Source organism: Arvicanthis niloticus, chromosome 14 (genome assembly GCF_011762505.2).
Source record: "Arvicanthis niloticus isolate mArvNil1 chromosome 14, mArvNil1.pat.X, whole genome shotgun sequence".
In the NCBI taxonomy this organism is placed as follows: Eukaryota; Metazoa; Chordata; class Mammalia; order Rodentia; family Muridae; genus Arvicanthis; species Arvicanthis niloticus.
In genome coordinates this window covers 29,666,414-29,685,794 of record NC_047671.1, presented here as the reverse complement: position 1 = coordinate 29,685,794, position 19,381 = coordinate 29,666,414, and the positions used below count along the sequence as shown (strand labels likewise).

Below are 19,381 nucleotides of genomic sequence, written 5' to 3'. Positions count from 1 at the left end.
AATATAGTGTCTTCTATATCTTACAGGGAAGCTGAACCCAAGAAGTGATAAACATGGTGGGATAATCGAGACCAGCCCAATGCCATCACTAGTTGGCATTCCAGGGTTGATGGGGAAATATTACAAGATCCCATCTTTAAATGAAAAAGCTACAAATAATAAATGGATGCTGGGAGAGAGAGAGTCAGTCTTCTCCAGAAATAAGTCTCCCTCTGGTAGGCTATCCAATCTCAAGTGATCAGCTCTAAGGCTAAATACAGAGGAGCAATAGTAAAGGGACCCAGTAGACTATATTTAAGAATTTGTGCGTATATAAACTGATAATAATCAAAGATTGGAGGCCATGAATTTAAGAGGGATTGGAAGTATTGGAAGGAGGAGAGGGAGTGGGGTAAATTATGTAAATTCATTATTCATATGGGAAATTCTAAAAAAAATTAAAAAAAAGAAATCTCTCCAATAAATAAATTGATTCATTATTTTTGAAAGTACAGCCTTAGAATTCTCAGGACCAGGGAAGCATGCAACCAGATTTTTTGCCAGGATATAGCCTGAAGGACCTCTATCTCAAGTGTTTTATGGAATCCATATTGCACTCTGTACCTTTATGACCTGTGCCTCCACTTCGTGCATTTCCTTCAACATGTATGCCTTCCGTGTTCCTGCCAAGATGGCTGACTAAGTTCTGCTTACAGCATCTAAGGAGTTGAGTCCAACGCTCTACACTCTTCCATCTTCCACCTGCAAACCCTGAGATCAGGTTTATCACTATAACAACATTCAGTCTTTCTACCAATTTCCCATTGATTACTAGATTCACTGCTACAGTAAAATACTAGACTCAAGGACAAGGTAGAAAGGCTTTATTTCGGTTCTTGTTTACAGAGAATATCAGAGCAGGCAAGAGCTCAAGGCAGCTGGTCACAATGGATCTGTAGTGAGGAAAAGAGAGAGATGAGGGATGATGCTCAGTTAATGTTCTTCTAGACATTCACTTTGGAATAAGAGTACATGGACTGGCATAATCCACAGTGAAAGAATTGGTCTTTATTAATTTAATCTAGATAATAACCACATAGGAGTGTCTCCCAGGTAATTCTGAAAACTGCCAAATTGGTGATCAGTATTAACTCTCACAAGGGTCTTTTAAAATAAAATTAGAAAATATCACCAAACAGACGAAAGTATAAATAATTTACCCTAAGTTTTCAAAGGAGGAAAAGTCATATTTACTAAAGAGATGGGGTTTTCTAGAAGGTTCTATGGCAGATGTGACTCACAGATGATTAGGGGGGCTGCAAGAAGTAGGGATAAGAAGAGAAATCTTGGATGCAAGCAGATGTGTCAGTTTGGTGCAATGATGGGCCAGTAGATGTGGGAAAGATATTTGTTTTCCTGTTTGCAACACATAGGCTTCAAGGGTAGCAGTAAGAAATGAGAAATGGTAGGTTTTAGGGTAAAGACAGAAAGTAGGGAAAGATGAAGACCCCGCGACTAAATTCGCAAATTAAGAGTCAGTATAAAACCTGATTCATGCATGGGGCAATACAGGGAAATCTGGAAGAAGCCTGAGGAGAACTGAATGCTTATTTCACCTACCTCATACTTTGGCTAAGAGAAAGGTCTAATCAAATCTATTTGGATGTAAGTTCCATGTCTCCACTTGCCAATACAGACAGCCAAAGACAAGCTAGGCTCTTCTTGAAGATGTGTATTTTCCCCCAAAGAATACTTTAGGAAAAGCAGTCCGAGAAATACTTGTTCATTAGATAGTTTTTTTGGCAGCAGCCAGAATATATCAAGCATATGATAAGCACATAATAAACTTGATTCTTGAAGCATTAATGGTTTGATTTGTTTTGTTATTAACTGTCATCATTAAGTGCCCGTTGCTTTCTCTAGCAAATATGTTATAAGCATCCAAAAGATCTAACAGTCATCGTAAGATAATGATAAACTTCATGTGCAAAATATTCATGTGGCAAATGTTAACTTCTCAACTAAGTTTATGACTGTAAATAGGTCAGGTTTTTGTCTGATCACATACCCTCGTGATTTTTGCTATAAAGAAGGTAAGTGCTCTCTAGTGTCTTGCCTGATTCAAAAACATCCTGATTCTTATAAGCTATATGGCACTCTTCTGAAATCTATTCCTGATACATTCCACATGGGACCACACTGTGTCTGGAAGAGAAGCCTTCCTGCTACATCAGAGGGGTTTATAAAGACGGTAAAATTATAGACAATTGAAGTGTGTTAGAAACCATTGACATATCTACCCTTCAATAGTCTTCCAAGAGGGAAGTTTGCTTCCTCTAGATGACTTCCCATACTTCTAGGTGAGAGGAGTAGGCTGTTTAGACTGTCTTTTTTTTTCCAGATAGAATGCCTATATTAAATTTATCAGTTGTTGGCTGGCCAGGCTGGCCATAAAGTCATCCTGACCTTGGCAGTTTTAACAACAGATGTGTTTACTTACAGCCCAGAGCATCATCCAAACTCAGCAAGCTAGTTACCATTTGGTTCCAAATGTGCCAAAGAATGCCACATGTCATAGGCATTGATACTACTAGGGACAGAGTCAAAGGGACCTAAATATTGAGGGGTCCCAGCAGTGTGTTAGGGATGACTTATTGCAACAACCCATAAAGTACATGCCTCTGCCTTCCCACTTAGAGCAAACTGCCAACTTTAACTCAGTTAAGTTTACCATGAGCTTGACACTAGGATTCAAAACCTAAGAAAGAATGAGATCAGGCTTATCACGAAAGACCGAGGCAGGGCCAGGGCCAGGGCCAGAGCACCTGCTTTACTGTAGCAATACAAAACAAACAAACAAGAAACAAATCCAACAGTGGGTCTCTTCAAGTGACTGTGCTGAGCTGCAAATGATGGACTTTCATACTGAGATTATGGCAGCTTTAATATACAAAACAGCCATTTCAGACTCTGGCTGGGAGAGATATTAAGTGTAACACATGCATAATTTTCTCATTCTATTAATTTTAATTGCTGTGCCTTTTTGTGCAATTCAATTCAAGCACGGTGTGTGTGTGTGTGTGTGTGTGTGTGTGTGTGTGTGTGTGTGTTGTAAGGTAGGAGGGAGGACTGCTTTGTTGCTTTGTTCTTGTGTGCTGACGTGGCCTTTAGAAAGTGGCTTTTGTGTGCAGCAGAGAAACCTGGTTTCAGATGCCAGCCCAGCCGGAACATCTTCAGGCTCATTAATTATGGAGGCGCCTGACAGGGGCAGCTTTCCCTTGCTTTGTTTCCACGGTAGATGAAAGGGGACATGGATCTTTCTGTTTTGCCCAATAACAACCATCCTGACAAATTCCTGCAGCTTGACGTGAAGTCTTTAATGAGGAGCTCAACCCTTCTGCAGGCTAGCCTCGCGAGATTTCCGGGTGGACATTATCCTGCTACACAACACTGGCAAAACCTTGTCTACTCACAGGTAAGACCTAAGGGCATAAAAATAAAGGGTGGGGGCATGTTTCTTCCTCACTATATGATATTTTCTCATTCGTGTGAAGAAGGAGACTTGGAGTAGGGGCTTGAGGGGGGATACAGAAAAGCTGCCTATTCCTCCCATTCCCTCCTGTAAGCTCTGCATTTGATGTGCAAATGATTCTGTGGGTTTATTCCTCTCCAATCCCTGGCTTCTCTGCCTGTTTTTGTTTCAGATCTGTATAAGTCTCATTTACTCCTTCCTTTCAGAACATTGTAAACCAACTGTTACGTTTTCAAATAAGCTCCAGGGGAAAGAAATACTTAACCCCTGTCTGTTGGTATAATCTATACAATAAGATGTCAAATGCTTGCAGGAAAGGGGTGTACCTGCCTCTGAGAAAGCCTGAGCCTTGCCTTTGCCCTTTTAGACTCCCTTTCCTTTGATACAAAGGAGCAGAGGAGAGTGCGTGACAGGAAAGACTGGCCCCTCTCCATCTTGGAAAGTGGCGGCTCTCAGCTTAGATGTGCGTTTCCCACAGGTGTCCATGCAGATGGACCAGCCATAGGAATAAGACCTTCCAATTTAATGCAGAGTGTTTTGGTCTTGTTCTTTCATAAAAGAATGAAACTAATGAATTCCATCTGCTGAGATCAACACAAAGGCCCCTGCTGTGGCGCAGCTAATCTAACAGGGATAATCTTGTTTTAAGATGTGAAGGCTAATGGCATTGAGGGCTACTCCAGTGCAGAGAGAGGAAAGAGCATTTCGTTTCAGAACCGAAGTAATTGACCTACAAACCCCTGTAAGTCATTAAATCCTTTGGAGTGTTCAAATTCCCTGGACAGAAATTTGTTTGCTTTTAAGAACAGTCGCTGCTCATGAGGCCTGGTGTACAGTGACTGCTTTGTGGCATGTTTGTAGGCTCCTTGGGACATATGTCATGAAATCATTCAGAGTCAGAGACACTCAAATGATTATGTAAGTTGCCTCTATCCTATAAAGGGTTCGATTTATTTCCATCGTAAGTCAGCAGCTTGTTAAAACAATTAATTAATTAATTAATTAATTAATAATTTTTAAGTTTTGCATCCAATCTTTGTAATTCTCAAAGCCTCGTGGCTTTTTATGCATACCCATTCGATCCTTGTTTTGTGTTTCGTTTGGTTAGATGAAATAAAGTTGCTCCTTTATCTCATTGTTTACGTCCCAGGACAAAAGGATTAAAAATGGTTTTAGAACATCTTGCTCCTTCTCCACCTTCCTGTCTGTGATGTATGTTGTAGAGTCACACAGCCCATAGATTGTCGGGAGCACTGTGACACATCAGTCTTCTAGCATGTTCTGTTAGGGGGTGTGGTTGATCTGCTGCCTACATTTGGAATTTCACAACTAAAACTCATAAGCTGAAGAGGTGCAAATTTCTAAGAGGCATCTTTTTATGTAAGCCCCGCTGGGCCTAAATAATTATTCAAGGAACAAGGAGGTAAATTCCACAGTGCGTCTTTGATAAGCCTCAAGTAAACTATCTTTTCACCTTCAAGAATAATGACAAGAAACTTCGTGAAAGCCATTTTACTGCTGAAGTAATGCATGGTGGGAAGTCATGGGAGACAAGTGCAAATTCAGGAAATTAGTAGGCGTGATTCGAACTACAAGTGAAGGCACGTCGTGATCTCACAATCACTAGTGAACCGCTCCAGTGGATCTAGAAGCCTGGCATACTCAATGGGTAAAAAGTAAATAAATATGAAATGGGAACATGGAATTTTGAAATAAAGCAATGTTTTAAAATAATCTTTTCATGTATCAGGAATATTGAATGGGGTGTTAAGCATGGATGAAGAGGATTGTGTCAAATATTTCTTAATTAAATTCCTCCCTGTTTGGAGGGATTAAGCAAACAGAGAGAGTATGCAAGTACCATTCTCATGTATCACATTTTCAAAAAGAATTTTTTTTTTTCAATTAGACATTTAGGTTCAATCTCTAGGAAGAAATTTTGAGATTTATCTCTCACTGACCTTGGCCAGCCCAGGCCTTAGTCTGATCACTGTAAAATTAGTTTAAGAGTCTCTATGGTTTCTTAAGAACTGAGAACAAATAATGTATAAGGAAAAGACAATGGAGTCCAGTTTCCTCTAACGATTTAAAAAGTAGAAACAGAAGTGCTGGCCTGGCGGGGGTGGAGTGCTGTATTTCAGTTGATAGAATACTGGCCCAGCACACAGGAAGCCCTGGCTTTTTCTCAGTAGTGCACAAAACCTGTGTGGTTTACACCTAATTATCCCAGCACTCACTAGGTAAGATCAAGAAGACCAGGGATTCAGGGTCCCTGTAGTTTTGTTATCTTCCTCTTTTATTCTTCTTCCTCTTCCTCTTCCTCCTCCTCCTCCTCCTCTTCCTCTTTTTCTTCTTCTTCGAAAGATAGTATAGAATTTGGAAAAATTAACAGATAATATTGTTACTTACTTTCATGATATTTGGGTTGGATTTGAGGCAAAATTTCATGTAGCTCAGGTTGGCCTCAAACTGTGGCCTAAGGTGGCCTTAAGCCTATGATCCATCCTCCTTGTTTATTCCTTGGGGATTAGAACTGTAGGCATGAGCCACTGTACCTGGTTTTGGAAGCTCTGGAAATTGAATCCAGGGTTCATGCATGCTAGTAAGCATTCTACCAATGGGAGAGTGCTGCACACGCACACACACTCACTCTCTCTCTCTCTCTCTCCCTCTCTCTCTCTCTCTCTCTCTCTCTCTCTCTCTCTCTCTCTCTCACACACACACACACACACACACACACACACACACACACACACAGGAAAAACTCATTTTAGTTAAGTGATAAAATGTTTAAAGGCGTCATAGTGGAAATTGGCTTTTCTGATGTGATGAGCAGCTGGACCTCTCAGTCTACTCAAAGTGAGGTGGTTTTGTTTTGTTTTTCTATTTCTGACTCTTTTTGCGTTGGTTTCAGAGCCCTGGGGCTTCTCAGAGGAAGTCTGTGAGCCGGAGTGAAAAGGCAGCGGTGAGACTTGGGCTTCTTTATTTCTAGACAGGCTCATTCACTGGTTTCTTGTCCTAACATTTATCCATCACTGCTTTTCTGTCCTATACCAGTGTTTTCCTTCAATACCAGCACCCATATTTGTCTCTCTGTGTGTTCATTTATACGGATGCGTATGTATATGTGTGTTCATCTGTGCATGAGCATTTATGTGTGTGTATACATTAGATGTATATACATGTGTATGTAAGTTTACATATATGTAAGTCTATATGTGTATGTGTCTGTGGGTTTGTGTGCATGTGTTTACATGTGTGTATATGTCTATATGATTTTTGTGTGTTTAGGTATGTGTATGTATGTAAGTGTATGTAAATACATTTGTCCTTTGGCCCTCCATTTTGTAACACCACATTTTATTTCCACTGCGTCATAGTTTAAAACATTTCCATTGCTTTTTATTTAAAATGTAGTCTAAATATTTACAAAATTTGTATTTGAGATATGTTGCTGTTGGTTTTTAGATCATTAGCTACATTGTGTACTTTCCTTCAGAATCTATTGCACTATCAATGTTTTGAAAGTACTCATAAGATGGAATACTTTCAATGTTGATGTCAATTGATTTATAAATTTCGTTGTACAAATTGTCTGTATTCTTAGGAATCTTTTACATGGATATATCTAATTTTAATACTTATTTTAAATTTTATTGTTACAACAATTTTATAACCTACCTACTATTTTATATTTATTATACTTTACCATTGATGCTACTTTTATTTAAAACCTTTGTAGCTATTAAAGCTTCCTGCTTTAAGTCTATTTTGTTTGATATTTATATTGTGATATTATATTTATTTATTTATTATATTATTATGTTACATCATATATTTTGTAGTAGATAGCTACTTTATGTTTCAGAATCAAATATACCGAAATCTAACAATGCAATACAGTGTACAGCACATCTGCACCCTTGCCATATTGCTGCTATACACATCCTGAGAGGCTTTACCTAAAGGCAGAATTCAAATTCTTTTTTTGGAGGTCCTTTCTACAATATCAGAATCTGCATTATGCCTGCATACCAAGAAGACAGAGAGGAAGACACATGTACTATTGGGGAGGTTAGTAGTCAAGCTTGAGTTTCAATCCAACTGTTGTGTGTCATTGAAGAGGAAATGGGTTTGTCGTGTGTCTAGCCAGGCACTACCTTAAATAGATAGATGCTACATTTAAGATAAGATACTTCAAATATATTCCATATGTGTCTATAATACAGTTTGTATCTCTCTGAACACCTGCTCTACCCACAGACTTGACAACTGAGCTCATCTGTCAGATAGATTCTGTCTGACAACCATGCTTAGCAGCAGCTCCTGCAAGCCAATCCACAGGCTCCCCTGTGAAAAAGCAGAACAATTTTTTTTTTGCCTTTCTAAGCAACAGCAAAATTACTGTTCCAAAGTTGTTCTGAGATCTCTCTGGGAGTGTTTGTGCAGATCCCTTCCCTGGAGGTGAGGCAGAGTCAGAGCTCTTTGAGGATCCCCTAATCTCTGCACAGCCTCATCTCTTGGGAGGGTCTCAGAGCTTATGTGTACACTTATTCATGGGAATTTGGAGACCTGTGCTTATTACTGTTTTTCAATCTTGGGTATGTTGTTTCTGTGGTTATTCTCAGTTTTTATGTCTAAATGACTAGAGATGTAGGTGATGATTTTATTTTTTATTTAAAGACTCAAGTTCTCACCTTGTAGTGTCTTCGGTGGTTTATTTCCTCTACAGGTTAATTAACTATTCCTCACATAAAATATCCCTAAAGCTCTTTTAAAGACATGGGTCTCAAACTGGCCTTGGGAGCTCCCTTCTTGTCTCCCTTTCTCCACTGTCTGGCCTAATGAGGCTGATAAAACCATGTCTTTAACATATTTGCCTTCAGTTACTTTATACAGGTGAGAAATTTTCCTCATCTTTGTCCCCTTTTTTGTTTGGAAGTAATTTTACATCTCAATGTTTGGGGTCTACAGTTATTACACTAGGAAGGGCCACACTTTTACACCCTTCTCCCACACTCTCAATCATCCTGTTGGATTCTCTGACTCTAGTCATATGTATATATGATATCTATATCTATATCTATATTATATATGTGTGTGTGTATACGTTATATATGACTACATAAATTCTCAAATTTACCACAGGTATCTTTTAAACTTAGTGATAATTATCTCCTAGATTACCATAAGTAACATTTATATCAAATGATTTCTACTGTACAACTTGAATAACTGTCTCCAAGCTTCCAATATCAGGAAATAAGGATATGGCTCAGATGGTAGCATGCTTCCCAGGAAAATTTGATGCTCTGAATTTAGTTCTGCATCATTCAAATGAAAAGCTGGGCTCAGGGTCATGTTTCCATAATCCAATCTAGTGTTGGGGTGAGGTGGTGCTGGGACAGATGGACCCCTGAAGCTCTCACTCAGCCAGTCCAGTTGAATCAGTGAGTTCCAGGCTCACTAAAAGAACTTGTCTCAAAAAATAAGGAGTATAGTAGTTTAGGAAGACACCCAATGTAACCTCTGGTGTCCACTCATGCATACATGTGTTTGCATGTATACGCACAAGCACATGCACACAGAGAATCATCTGCACACACTGCACATATACGAACCAGGCTAGAATAAAGCTCCAGTGTTCCTTCCTGGTTCCTTCCTGAGGGAGGCTGCTCCTCACCACGGTGGCAAGCAGCAAAGTAACAGGGAGTATAAACAGTGTTTCTTGATTGTGAGAAGTCTGAGGACAAGCAAATGGGCTCGGGGAGAGGGCCTTCTCTTCTCCAAGCGGTGACCATGGTTTTGAGTTGCTTATTTTATGGCCTTGCCATCTCAGATCCTTGTTTATAAGGTCAAAAACAAACAAAACAAAACAAAACAAAAATAAAAATAAATAAAATGTGGCAGAAATCATGTGAGAAAGTTTGGAAACAGCTTGAAAATGACCTCATGTCATTTCTGCTGCACTTTCTTTGCTTCGAAAAGCCCAACCCCAGACTAATTTGAGGGCAGACTAAAGAAGCCAGACACCATGTACTCAACGAAGGAGACAAAACCGGATGTATCCAACCAGTCACAACATCTAGGTTGTAGTGTTCTTCTCACCTGCCGTATCTTCTTTTTTACTTTCATTCTTAAAATCTAACCTAGGTATTAAATATCGAATGGCTGAATTTACATTTTAAAGTCTGGTCTGCCGATCTCTGTTACTGAAATAGGGAGTTAAGCCTTCTTTGGTTTAATTATGCTCACTTATGACTTTTCCTTATTTGCTTCTGAGATAGCTTATATTTATATAGCTGTCCACTAAGAGTCCACTAAGAGATTGGTCAGCTTGCTCTTACAATTTTCAGTGCTCTAGTAATTTGGAGGTAATCACTCTTTCTCTGATTTCATCAACATCTCTGTCTTTTCCCTGAAATTGGTTCTTAGTTTGTTAATTGACAACCGTGTTAAACTGATTACTGTCTAATTCTCTAGTTCACTTTAAAACTCAAATTGTTATAGTCTTACCATCTTATCAACATCTGTGTATTCTTCAGCATGCTTTTGGCTTCGTCTCCCTGGCGATCACCAACTTCACGTGCTCTTGATGTCTAATAATAGTGGTTCTTGTTTCAGTGGCCTAGTAGATACTCTCCTTTAGATTCTGTTTGCCCAAATATGTCTTCCAGCTCTTTCAGTGACACTTTACTTGCACATTGGAGTATTAGGATTGAAATGAATAAAAATAAATGGACAAAGTTTGGCTTAATAGAGAAAGTCTTGCTATACTTTGAAGTGTTACTTCTTTAAAAAAATATCTTAAATGGAATTTATTCTACAGTCTAGTTGATTAAAATCATCCAGATGGCACTGAAATTTCTTCTTAGTATTTCACCTAAGATGCAGCATAGAAAGTTAGACTTACACATATGTTCATTATTTTATTAAACCTATTTGGAAAAAAAAATACTAAATTACAAATGGTCCACAACATCTTCCTTTCTTTCTTTCTCTCTCTCTTTCTCTTTCTTTCTTTCTTTCTTTCTTTCTTTCTTTCTTCTTGAATAATTTATTAATATATAAATTATTTAAAATGGTTTTCTTAGCAATAAACCTTAACATTAAGTTTTCTTTGGTGTGTCCTTCAGATATACGAATGTTGTGAAGATCAGAAATAAAGAACACATTTCAGGAAAACATTTACATCTTTTGAAGGAAAAGGCCTGGAAATAAAGCTTACATTCTGCTTTAGAGTACACCTCTGTTTTGATACCTTCATATATTAATTCTTCTAAATTTATATATATCTTATGGTTTGTATATACTTTTGCTGAGCCACACTTTTTACTTTCCTCATTTATCAAATCTTTATATTTACATTCAAGGAGCAATCTAGAAGGAAAGGAACTTAACAAAGGCAATTTGTGCATGGCAGAAGAGTTAGCCTGCTCCAAAAATGATCAAAGCTGTCCAGGTTTCAAGAAAGCAATTATTGAGTTAAAATTATGCAAAACTCAAATAACCTTAAGTTCTTGTCAAAATGTTTTTATTTAATTAAGAACAATACTTAATAAAGGTCATCATCTTTAAGCTAAATGTTAAGATAAAATTTATTATTTTATTATACAACTTATCATTATAAACTATAAACTGTCTTTTAGCACACACAAACCAAATTAAAGTCAGAGAGGGTCTCCAAAGTGATTTCTAAACATGTGACAAGTGGATTTATTAAAAAGTCATGGAAGGGGTTGCAGAGGTGACTCACTTGCTAAGCTTACTTGCTGCTCTTCCAGTGGACCCAGGTTATCCCCAGCATCCACAGAGTCTGGAACTCATGTTCCAGGGGATCTGACATCGTCTCTGGCCTTGGAGGGCACGAGGCCCATGTGGGATGCACATAGACACATGCAGGCAAACAGTAATAAACATAAAATAAATATTTTTTTTTAAAAGTCACAGAAACCCAATGCCCAAGAGAATACAAATGGTGTTATGAAAACGCATTTCCCCTTTATTTACTAATTATTTCAGAAGGCTATAACATGTAACAACAGTCTACAATTTTAGTCTCTATGACTACTACACATTTAGTATAACTTCCATGTCTGAAGAGATGCTGAGACCATCTATGTATGTCCAGGGGTTGTTGTCCACATGATTCAAAAAGATGTAATTCCCATTCATATATCTCCAATGTTCTTAGGTTCAGTCACCGGCATTGAACACACACACACACACACACACACACACACACGAAAGTTTGTGGGAAAAGCACATACATTATCATGTGCATTCTCTTCTATGTACATATTATGTTTCAATATCAATTTTTAAAATTCTGAAAGTTGACCACTGATTCCTCCAGTAGACAGTTCATCCATAGACACATAGAGGTGAATGACATTAAAGTGACTCAGTTGCTCTATGACTTTTCCTGGAGCCAGGGAGATGTGAAAAAAAAATGTCTTTCCACCTCAGTTAGGGGAATGATAACAAACCGAAGAAAGGACTCAAATCAATAGGTTTATTACAGAACCTTACAGGAGCATGGGTGGCTCAGAGCCAACAGTAGCACCAAGAAAACCCAATCTAGCATCAGAGAGGACTCACAGAATATGCATTTCGGGAGTGCCTTGCTTGTGCAAGCTTGCAGGCAGCTCCACTGAGATGATGACTATACCCTAGCACTTGTTTATTGCGTACATAAGCTTGGGAAAATGACTTGTGAATCTTGTAGCCTTTGGATCTTCTGGAGAACTTCAGTGTATTAAGTTTTCTGAGCCTGGTAAGATGCATAATTAGCTTCCCATATCTAATGAAACTTCCATCTTGGTCTAGCATGGAATGTTTCAATTTGGAAGAAGAGAGTATTCCCCCTCCCAAACTATGACAGAGAAGTTAATGATTTGTTCATAACAAGCCAAGACATAGGTATACGATGATCTTAAAAGGTTTTTTTCACTTATTTGTGTGTGTGTGTGTGTGTGTGTGTGTGTGTGTGTGTGTGTGTGTTCATGTGCTTGCCAGGACTTGTGTGTGTGTGGAGGTAAAGAACAAGGCATTGGCAACTTTGGGATCCCATTCTTTTCTTGTACTTTGAGTGCCTGGTGATCAAATCCAGGCTGGCAGGTTAGCAGCAAGCACTTTTACCTGCTGAGCCATATTGCAGGTCTTGAAAAATGTTTTTAATCTTAATTTTACTGGATTTAAAGAATAATATGAAGTATTTTTATGACTCTTTGTAACATGCAAACAGGCATAAAATGCCATTAAAGTCTAATGCACTGGGAGGCTGGGTTTTGTCTGAAGTCTACTAGATGAGTTGAAGAACACAATTCTTTCTTTGTGACTGGAAAATATCAGTGAAGTGAGTATTAAACTCAACAAGGTAACATAAAGAGAGACAAAATGAGAGTCTGAAATGGAAGGATTCTAGATCGAGGTAGATGCAGGAGTTGTTTTCTAATTCATTGCTTCATCTGTTGAGTTTGAGACAGAATCAAAAAGGTTTTCAGATGCAGACTTCTGCCATTTTGGCTACACTGCCACCAGGAAGCCCATCTTACAACAGAAGCCTCATTTTCTAATCTCCCAACAGAGAGAAAAGAACATCGCTACTCAACGAATCAAGGGGTTTGGTGGGGAGAACCCAGTCCTTCCTGAGAGTCCTCCAGCATCCATGTCTTCAGTTATGAAGAACAACCCGTTGTATGGTGACGTAAGTTTGGAAGATGCTATGGAAGAAAGGAAAAAGAATCCTTCGTGGACCATTGAGGAGTATGACAAGCATTCTGTGCGTACAAACCTCTCTGGGCATCTGAAGGTGTGTGTACTAAGCATGGTCTCCAACTGATGAGGTAGATCAGCTATCCCGAACTTAGAAAGCTGTGGTGGCGTGACAAGAGCCCCCCCACTCAAACCACAATCTCCAGGCCACCGATCCTTTTTGTCCTTGAAATTCTTTCCTAGCCATTATGAGGGGTTATTTGTTTGTTTCGTATTGTGTACAAGCCAATGGCATCTGTGTAATGTAGAGAGAAGAAGGAGGAAGTAGCAATGACCAAAGGTCTCCTGGGAAGATAAAAAATATATTTTTAAATTAATTTGTAAGGTCGCATATGTTTTTCCCTAGTTTGTAATCTTGTGTTTTCACTCACTATCACTTAGGAATGAGTTTCTTACTCTACATTTTTTCTAAAAACCACTTATGAAGTGATCAGAACTTGGGCACTGTGCAAGGAATCTCTTAATGAGGATTGTTTTACTAGCATCTGAGTCCATCAAATGATTTAAGATAGCAGGTTTACATCTTGGTAATTTTTCTTGTGTCTGCAAACAAAACAAAACATTTCAATGAGGAAAAGTATGCAATGAGCTCACCCAGCTTACGAGTTTTCTCCCCCTACTCTTTCTTTTCCCCCTCTGATGTCACCCACACAGAAGACTCAAATACCTGAAAACCAGAATGCATCTTTTGTTGTCTGTAAGGACTAAATTCCTGACCAGCCTTGGCTTGTCTCCACCTGCCTTAGGCCAGAAAGGGCTGATATCTCCCAATTACCCCTCATTTAAAAATGTGTGTCTGGGCCAGGTTCATACCTTAACCACCTGGAGTGAATCACTTTTTTTTTTTTTTTTTTTTTGATGGGGACAGTACTGTAGACTTTCATATTCTGCACACAAGTTTTAAAACCTTTAGTGTGTGCTCCTCGAAATACATCATGGTCTAGAATCCCTGACAGCTCTTAATCCCCCAGCTTGGAGGTATCCTTTTCTTAGTTCCTTTCTGAGAAGTTGTCAAAAGACAACAATGCCTTTCTTTCTGTCTTCTTTGTTTCCGTTTTATCTCATGTTTCTTACCAAAGACTTCAAACCATTATGCCTATTATTGGGCAAAAATGCATTGACTTATTTCACACACAGTCACTTAGTACTGAGCACTAGCTAAGGCCTGTTCTCTTGCCTTTGCTGTGTGACCAAGGCTTGTTTTGATGATGACAGGGGGGTCTGCAGAGACAAATGCTGCATCCTTGTCTGCATTCAAATCCATCTAACAGGGTAAATAGAAATAGCTCACCTGATTCAAAGACTATCATTTTCATGTGCCAATTAAAAAAAATCAAATTTTTCTCAAAAGTTTTATTCTTTAAGTTTGGATCTCAGACTTAGACAATTCAAGATCGTTGGCAATGAGAAAGTTTTCCTTTTAAGTTAAATTTGCAAGATCACACATAAATCTAATGGATATGTTGTGTTCCTGAAACTGACAGTCTCTCACGTAGCTGACCCTCTGTGCATGCACAGACTTTTCACAACAATAAGACTCTCAGGCTATCCGGTCTACTAGACTCTTGATGCACCCTCTCAGTGTTAATTTCCACAAGAATCGTCTGGAAAGATATGCATCCGCCCTTGTCAAAACTTCTTTTCATGTTTCTGGATGTCAACTTCTTTTGTCAATATTTCTGCCCTTATCTCATAAATAGCAGAGAGGGCTCCTCATTTAAATCCATAACCTTTTCTTTAATGTTTTATTTTATTTTACCTTGCTGGGTGTTTTGCTTGAGTTTGTGTCTATTCACCACATGCATGCAGTGCCCTTGGAAGACAAAAGAGGATGCCAGGTCTTCTTGAAACTGGAGTCACACATGGCCATCAATTTAAATGGCCACGTGGGTGCTGGGAATTGAATCCATGTCCTCTGGAAGAGCAGCCACTGCTTTTAGCTGGTAACTCATCTCTCCACTCCCATAATTTTATAATCTTCATCTCAACTATGGACTATAACTCCTCCAAGTATCGTCATGTATTACAGCTTTTCGAAATAGTTAAGAACTGCAGGTCACAAAAGATAAAAGAAATGTTATACTTAATTAGCAATGCAAGCCAAAGGGAGGCTTTAAGAGGGGATTGTCTCTATTAGGGAAGCCATTGGTAAAAAGAAATTACAGCACTAAAGTTTCAAAATGCAGGAGTCTGATTAGGACGCAAACAAGATGAAAAACAAGTGGGATGCAGACAAGGTTTTTAAACTTGATCTTCTGCTGAGGTTTTACAAAAGCATTTGTAATTCTTAAGCACTTCTAAGTAGGTGGTTTAAATCCACTTACACCTTCCTATTGGAGAATCACCATTGCCAAATACATCCCAGCTCCTTACAGGGGTGTGCATGCCTCTCCTTGACACTACAGCCCTAACTCTGAAGCTATTTCAGAGACCCTAGGGGCTGCCAGCTACAGGAGACTGGTTTTGTGACCCCACTAGCTGACATCACTACATGTGTTGAAGGTGAGGGCCTGTTTCAAATCTTTCAAAACATTTAGGCAAGAAAAAAACAAGGCCTACAGTTGGTAAGTGAAACCAGTCGCACTTTGTAAACTTAATATCTGAGACTGCATTCCCAGCCAAGACGCAGAAACTCTGCACTAAAGTAGTTAAAGATTAGAGGGAATTAAAAAAAAAAAAAAGCATAGGAAATAGTAGAGTTTACAGGTGACCAATTGGGTACTTGAGAACAGACTGACTTAAAAAGAATTCTCTGCCAGTCAACAGAAGATGGAGCCGGTGATACACAGACACCCTATGGATGGGAGCTAACAGGAGGAAAGATACTTCATGTCCCAGAGCTTCTGTGTGGAAGATACACTGTAGTTCAGCTGTGGAAGGAACCCTGAACATCTAGCATTATCTTTCCTGCATGGAAGTCAGTTGGGAATCTCTTGATACTTAACCAAATTCTTTTCCCTGTCATAAAGATAAGAGAAAGTCTCCAAGGTCCATAGAAAACTAGGACTTGTAATTGTATCTCAACTCACTTGATATGTAGGCATTTTTTATAAGATGGTATAAGCACATGAGATGACTCCAATATATCTGAATTGGATGTGTGAACAATTTAATACAGATATTTGCAGGCCACCCAACAAATTCCAATACAAATAGACAGATTTCTTGCAGGTATCAGTGGTCAGCCAGGTTGTGCAATATATCTGAGACATTCAAAAATGATAAGCCTAGTGTTTAAACTTTGAAAGTTAAGCCCTACCCTAAACAGTGTGAATACAGAGGCCTCAGGACCTCTGACATCATCTTGTTCCCAAATCTCCATCTATAATGCTGACTGGTTGCTGATCAGTGATGTTTCCTGTGTTATTTTTCTTTTAGGAAAACCCCAATGACCTGCGCTTTTGGTTGGGGGACATGTACACCCCTGGCTTCGACACTTTGCTGAAAAAGAAGAAGAAACGCAACAAGCGATCAAAATTGTGTCACATGGGTCTGATTTTGCTCCTTGTGTCCTGCATCCTGGTTACCATAGTGACTCTCAGCACTATATTCTCTTAAGGAAGTTGCAAGCCCATCTTTAAAGCTCTAAAACGCCTTCTAAGCATTTGCAGGAAAATCTGTCTGTGCGCTGTGAACGTCTGCTGCGTTGATAATTGTGTGACCCAACAGCATTGCCCTTTAGAATGTGAGCGTCACTTGTATTATGTTGGCCTCTCTGCTTTGGTCTGTGAAACCTGTGTGTCATTCCAGTCTGGGTTCATCCTTTGTGAAGCAAGCATTCCCGAGGCTCACAATAGCAAAAGTCACTCCATACAGTTACAATCAAGCCTTAGATAGAAAGCAGACTGCATCAAGTCCTGGCAGCTGCTTGTCTCCGTGCTTACCTGGTTTTCACATCATCATTCCTCCTTCCTCCTTCCTCCTCCTCTTTCCTCTTCCTCCTCCTCCTCTTTCTCCGGGCACTGGGGAAGCTGCAGCCATCTGCCCAACTGATAGGGTGACAGAAAGGCTTCTGCTGAGCTATCCCTCAGTTTAGATCTCTCTTACCTTCCTTCATCTCTGCTTAAGTTAAAGGAGGATAAAGTGAGAGGGAGACATTGTTCAAACCCCTTCTAACTTCCCCAGTAATCCTTTCCGGTGACCGGAAATTTATGTTGCTGTTTTAGTGGAAACAAACTTGGTCAGTCACAGTGGCATAATCAATTACATTATATCCAATCCTGCTTGTGGATTGATAGAAACTGGCAAGTGTGACCTCTAGTGGCAGTGGGTACGTGTTCACCAGAAATAGGGGGTGGGGCACTGGAAGGAGTCCAGGGATGCTGCCACCCTTGAGCATTCAACTGAGTGACAGTTAGGCCTGAACAAAAGATTGTCAGAGAAAGGAGCTGGCTTATGGACTTCTTAGGACATGGATGGAGAAGAGCAGTTGGCTCCTAACAGTAGCTTTCCCCTCAATGGCAATGTCATTTCCTTTGTGTGTTGACAACCTTCTGCTGGGTGCAGACACCTGGGAACAAGCCCCAGGGTACAAAGAACCAAAGTGTCTGTCTTCTCGTCCCAGGACATTCATGCCTAAGGCTCTCTGCGCCACCCCTAATGCTATTTAGTGTGTGAAAATAGTCTTTTCTTCTTCCCAAAGACTGCCGTCCTCTCGTGCCCTGTGAAAACGCCTTATTATCTCGCTGTTTTGCTCATAAAGATACTTGAAGTAAAGTATATAAAAATGAGAGTTTCCTGGACAATAAATCATTGTGTACAAAGCAAAATGTGTCTTACTGATCTTTGTGCTGTCCAGCTTGTTAGCCCTCATTTTGCCGTGGAGTCCAGTCCAATGTAGAAAGAATGGCAGGGAAGTGGGGGTGAGGGGGGCACTCTGATGCCAGGCTCACTCCCACTGGAGATACCCTTAGACACTGCCTGCTGCCAGGATGTCTTCAAAGCTTGACTGCCCCTGCCTGGGATTGGCCTCTGAGGATTCAAGTCATGCTCAGGGGGTCCCCACACAAGACACTCCTCTGTACTGAACTGTGTTATTTGTGTCTGTCCAAGACAAGGCCTGATGAAGGTTTCTAAATACACTGGGACCGGTAACCACAGAAATGTGAAGGCAGCTATGTGAGCTCCTAGCCTGCCCAGCCCCCACCCCAGCTTCCCTTTCTCCTTCCCAGTCAAGCACCTACGATTCCCCCACTCTCTAGCCTCCATCTCCTTTTATTTATGATACCTTTGGACACATTTCTTCTGCATGAGTGAATTTATTACTCTGCTTTTAAACCAATATCCATTACTAGCTTTCAGTGTAACCGGACTCAAAATACAATATTGTCCCGCACTGAATTAATGGTATGTGTCCTGCACATAAGGGAAAGTCATAATAGCCATGTGTCCTTGTTTGCATGCAAATTTATAACTTGCATGTACTTCTAATTCCCCTTGTGGAAAACAGCTCCAGCAGAAAAAAAGTGTAGGGTCACGGAGAGGACAGCACCAATGGCTCTGTCCAGGTTTATGCTCAAATCTGGGCTTGCTTGAGATTTTCTGATCCAGGTCCACTCTTTTCTTCATCCGCTTTCTTTCTCGTTTTTAAGCTTTTAAATACCGCTTTGGCACATAGCACTGGTCAATAAATAATAAGTCCCATTGTCGGCAACACTCTTTTAGTCTCTTTATTAACCCCTAAATTGGGTTAAGAAAATCTATACACCTAAATTCTTAATAACATTTTTCTTCCAGATACAAAAATTCCCTTTATTATTTAGAAGGCTCCTCTGCAAAAGTTCGCTTTCTTGTTTTTATGTGTGTGTTTTATTTTTGTGTGTTAAGTTAATCTGCTGAAATCTTACAGGTTAATGATGTCACAGTTTCCAAGAAAAAAAAATAGAATGTTTTCTCACTTGCTTCAAGTGCTGCTCTCAGAGGTAAACAGAAAGCTCTACATTGTCTTTTCACCCATTAACATTTTTTTTTTTCCAATTATATTCTGGTTGCTGCCACCTAGTGGAGAATTTGATGAGTGGCCTATAGGGATGCAAGGCCCGGAAGCCCCTCCACAAACTAGAGTGAGCTGCTGCCACCTGGAGGACACATTTA

General features: G+C 39.6%; 1 protein-coding gene across 3 annotated transcripts; it reads left to right on the top strand.

The window, feature by feature from the left end:
- The first annotated feature begins 3,158 nt into the window (after positions 1-3,158).
- On the top strand, positions 3,159-18,057 carry Minar2 (membrane integral NOTCH2 associated receptor 2). Of its 3 annotated transcripts, XM_076912614.1 has the most exons (5): positions 3,339-3,454; positions 4,161-4,253; positions 6,426-6,476; positions 13,101-13,325; positions 16,667-18,057. In XM_076912614.1, exons 2-5 carry the CDS (start codon positions 4,173-4,175, stop codon positions 16,844-16,846), a joined length of 537 nt encoding a protein of 178 aa, XP_076768729.1. In that variant the 5' UTR covers positions 3,339-3,454; positions 4,161-4,172; the 3' UTR covers positions 16,847-18,057. The 3 variants fall into 3 exon arrangements, with proteins under 3 accessions (XP_034374380.1, XP_034374379.1, XP_076768729.1); XM_034518489.2 differs by lacking the exon at positions 4,161-4,253 and having other exon boundaries at positions 3,159-3,454; XM_034518488.2 differs by lacking the exons at positions 4,161-4,253; positions 6,426-6,476 and having other exon boundaries at positions 3,161-3,454.
- The last annotated feature ends 1,324 nt before the right edge of the window (positions 18,058-19,381 follow it).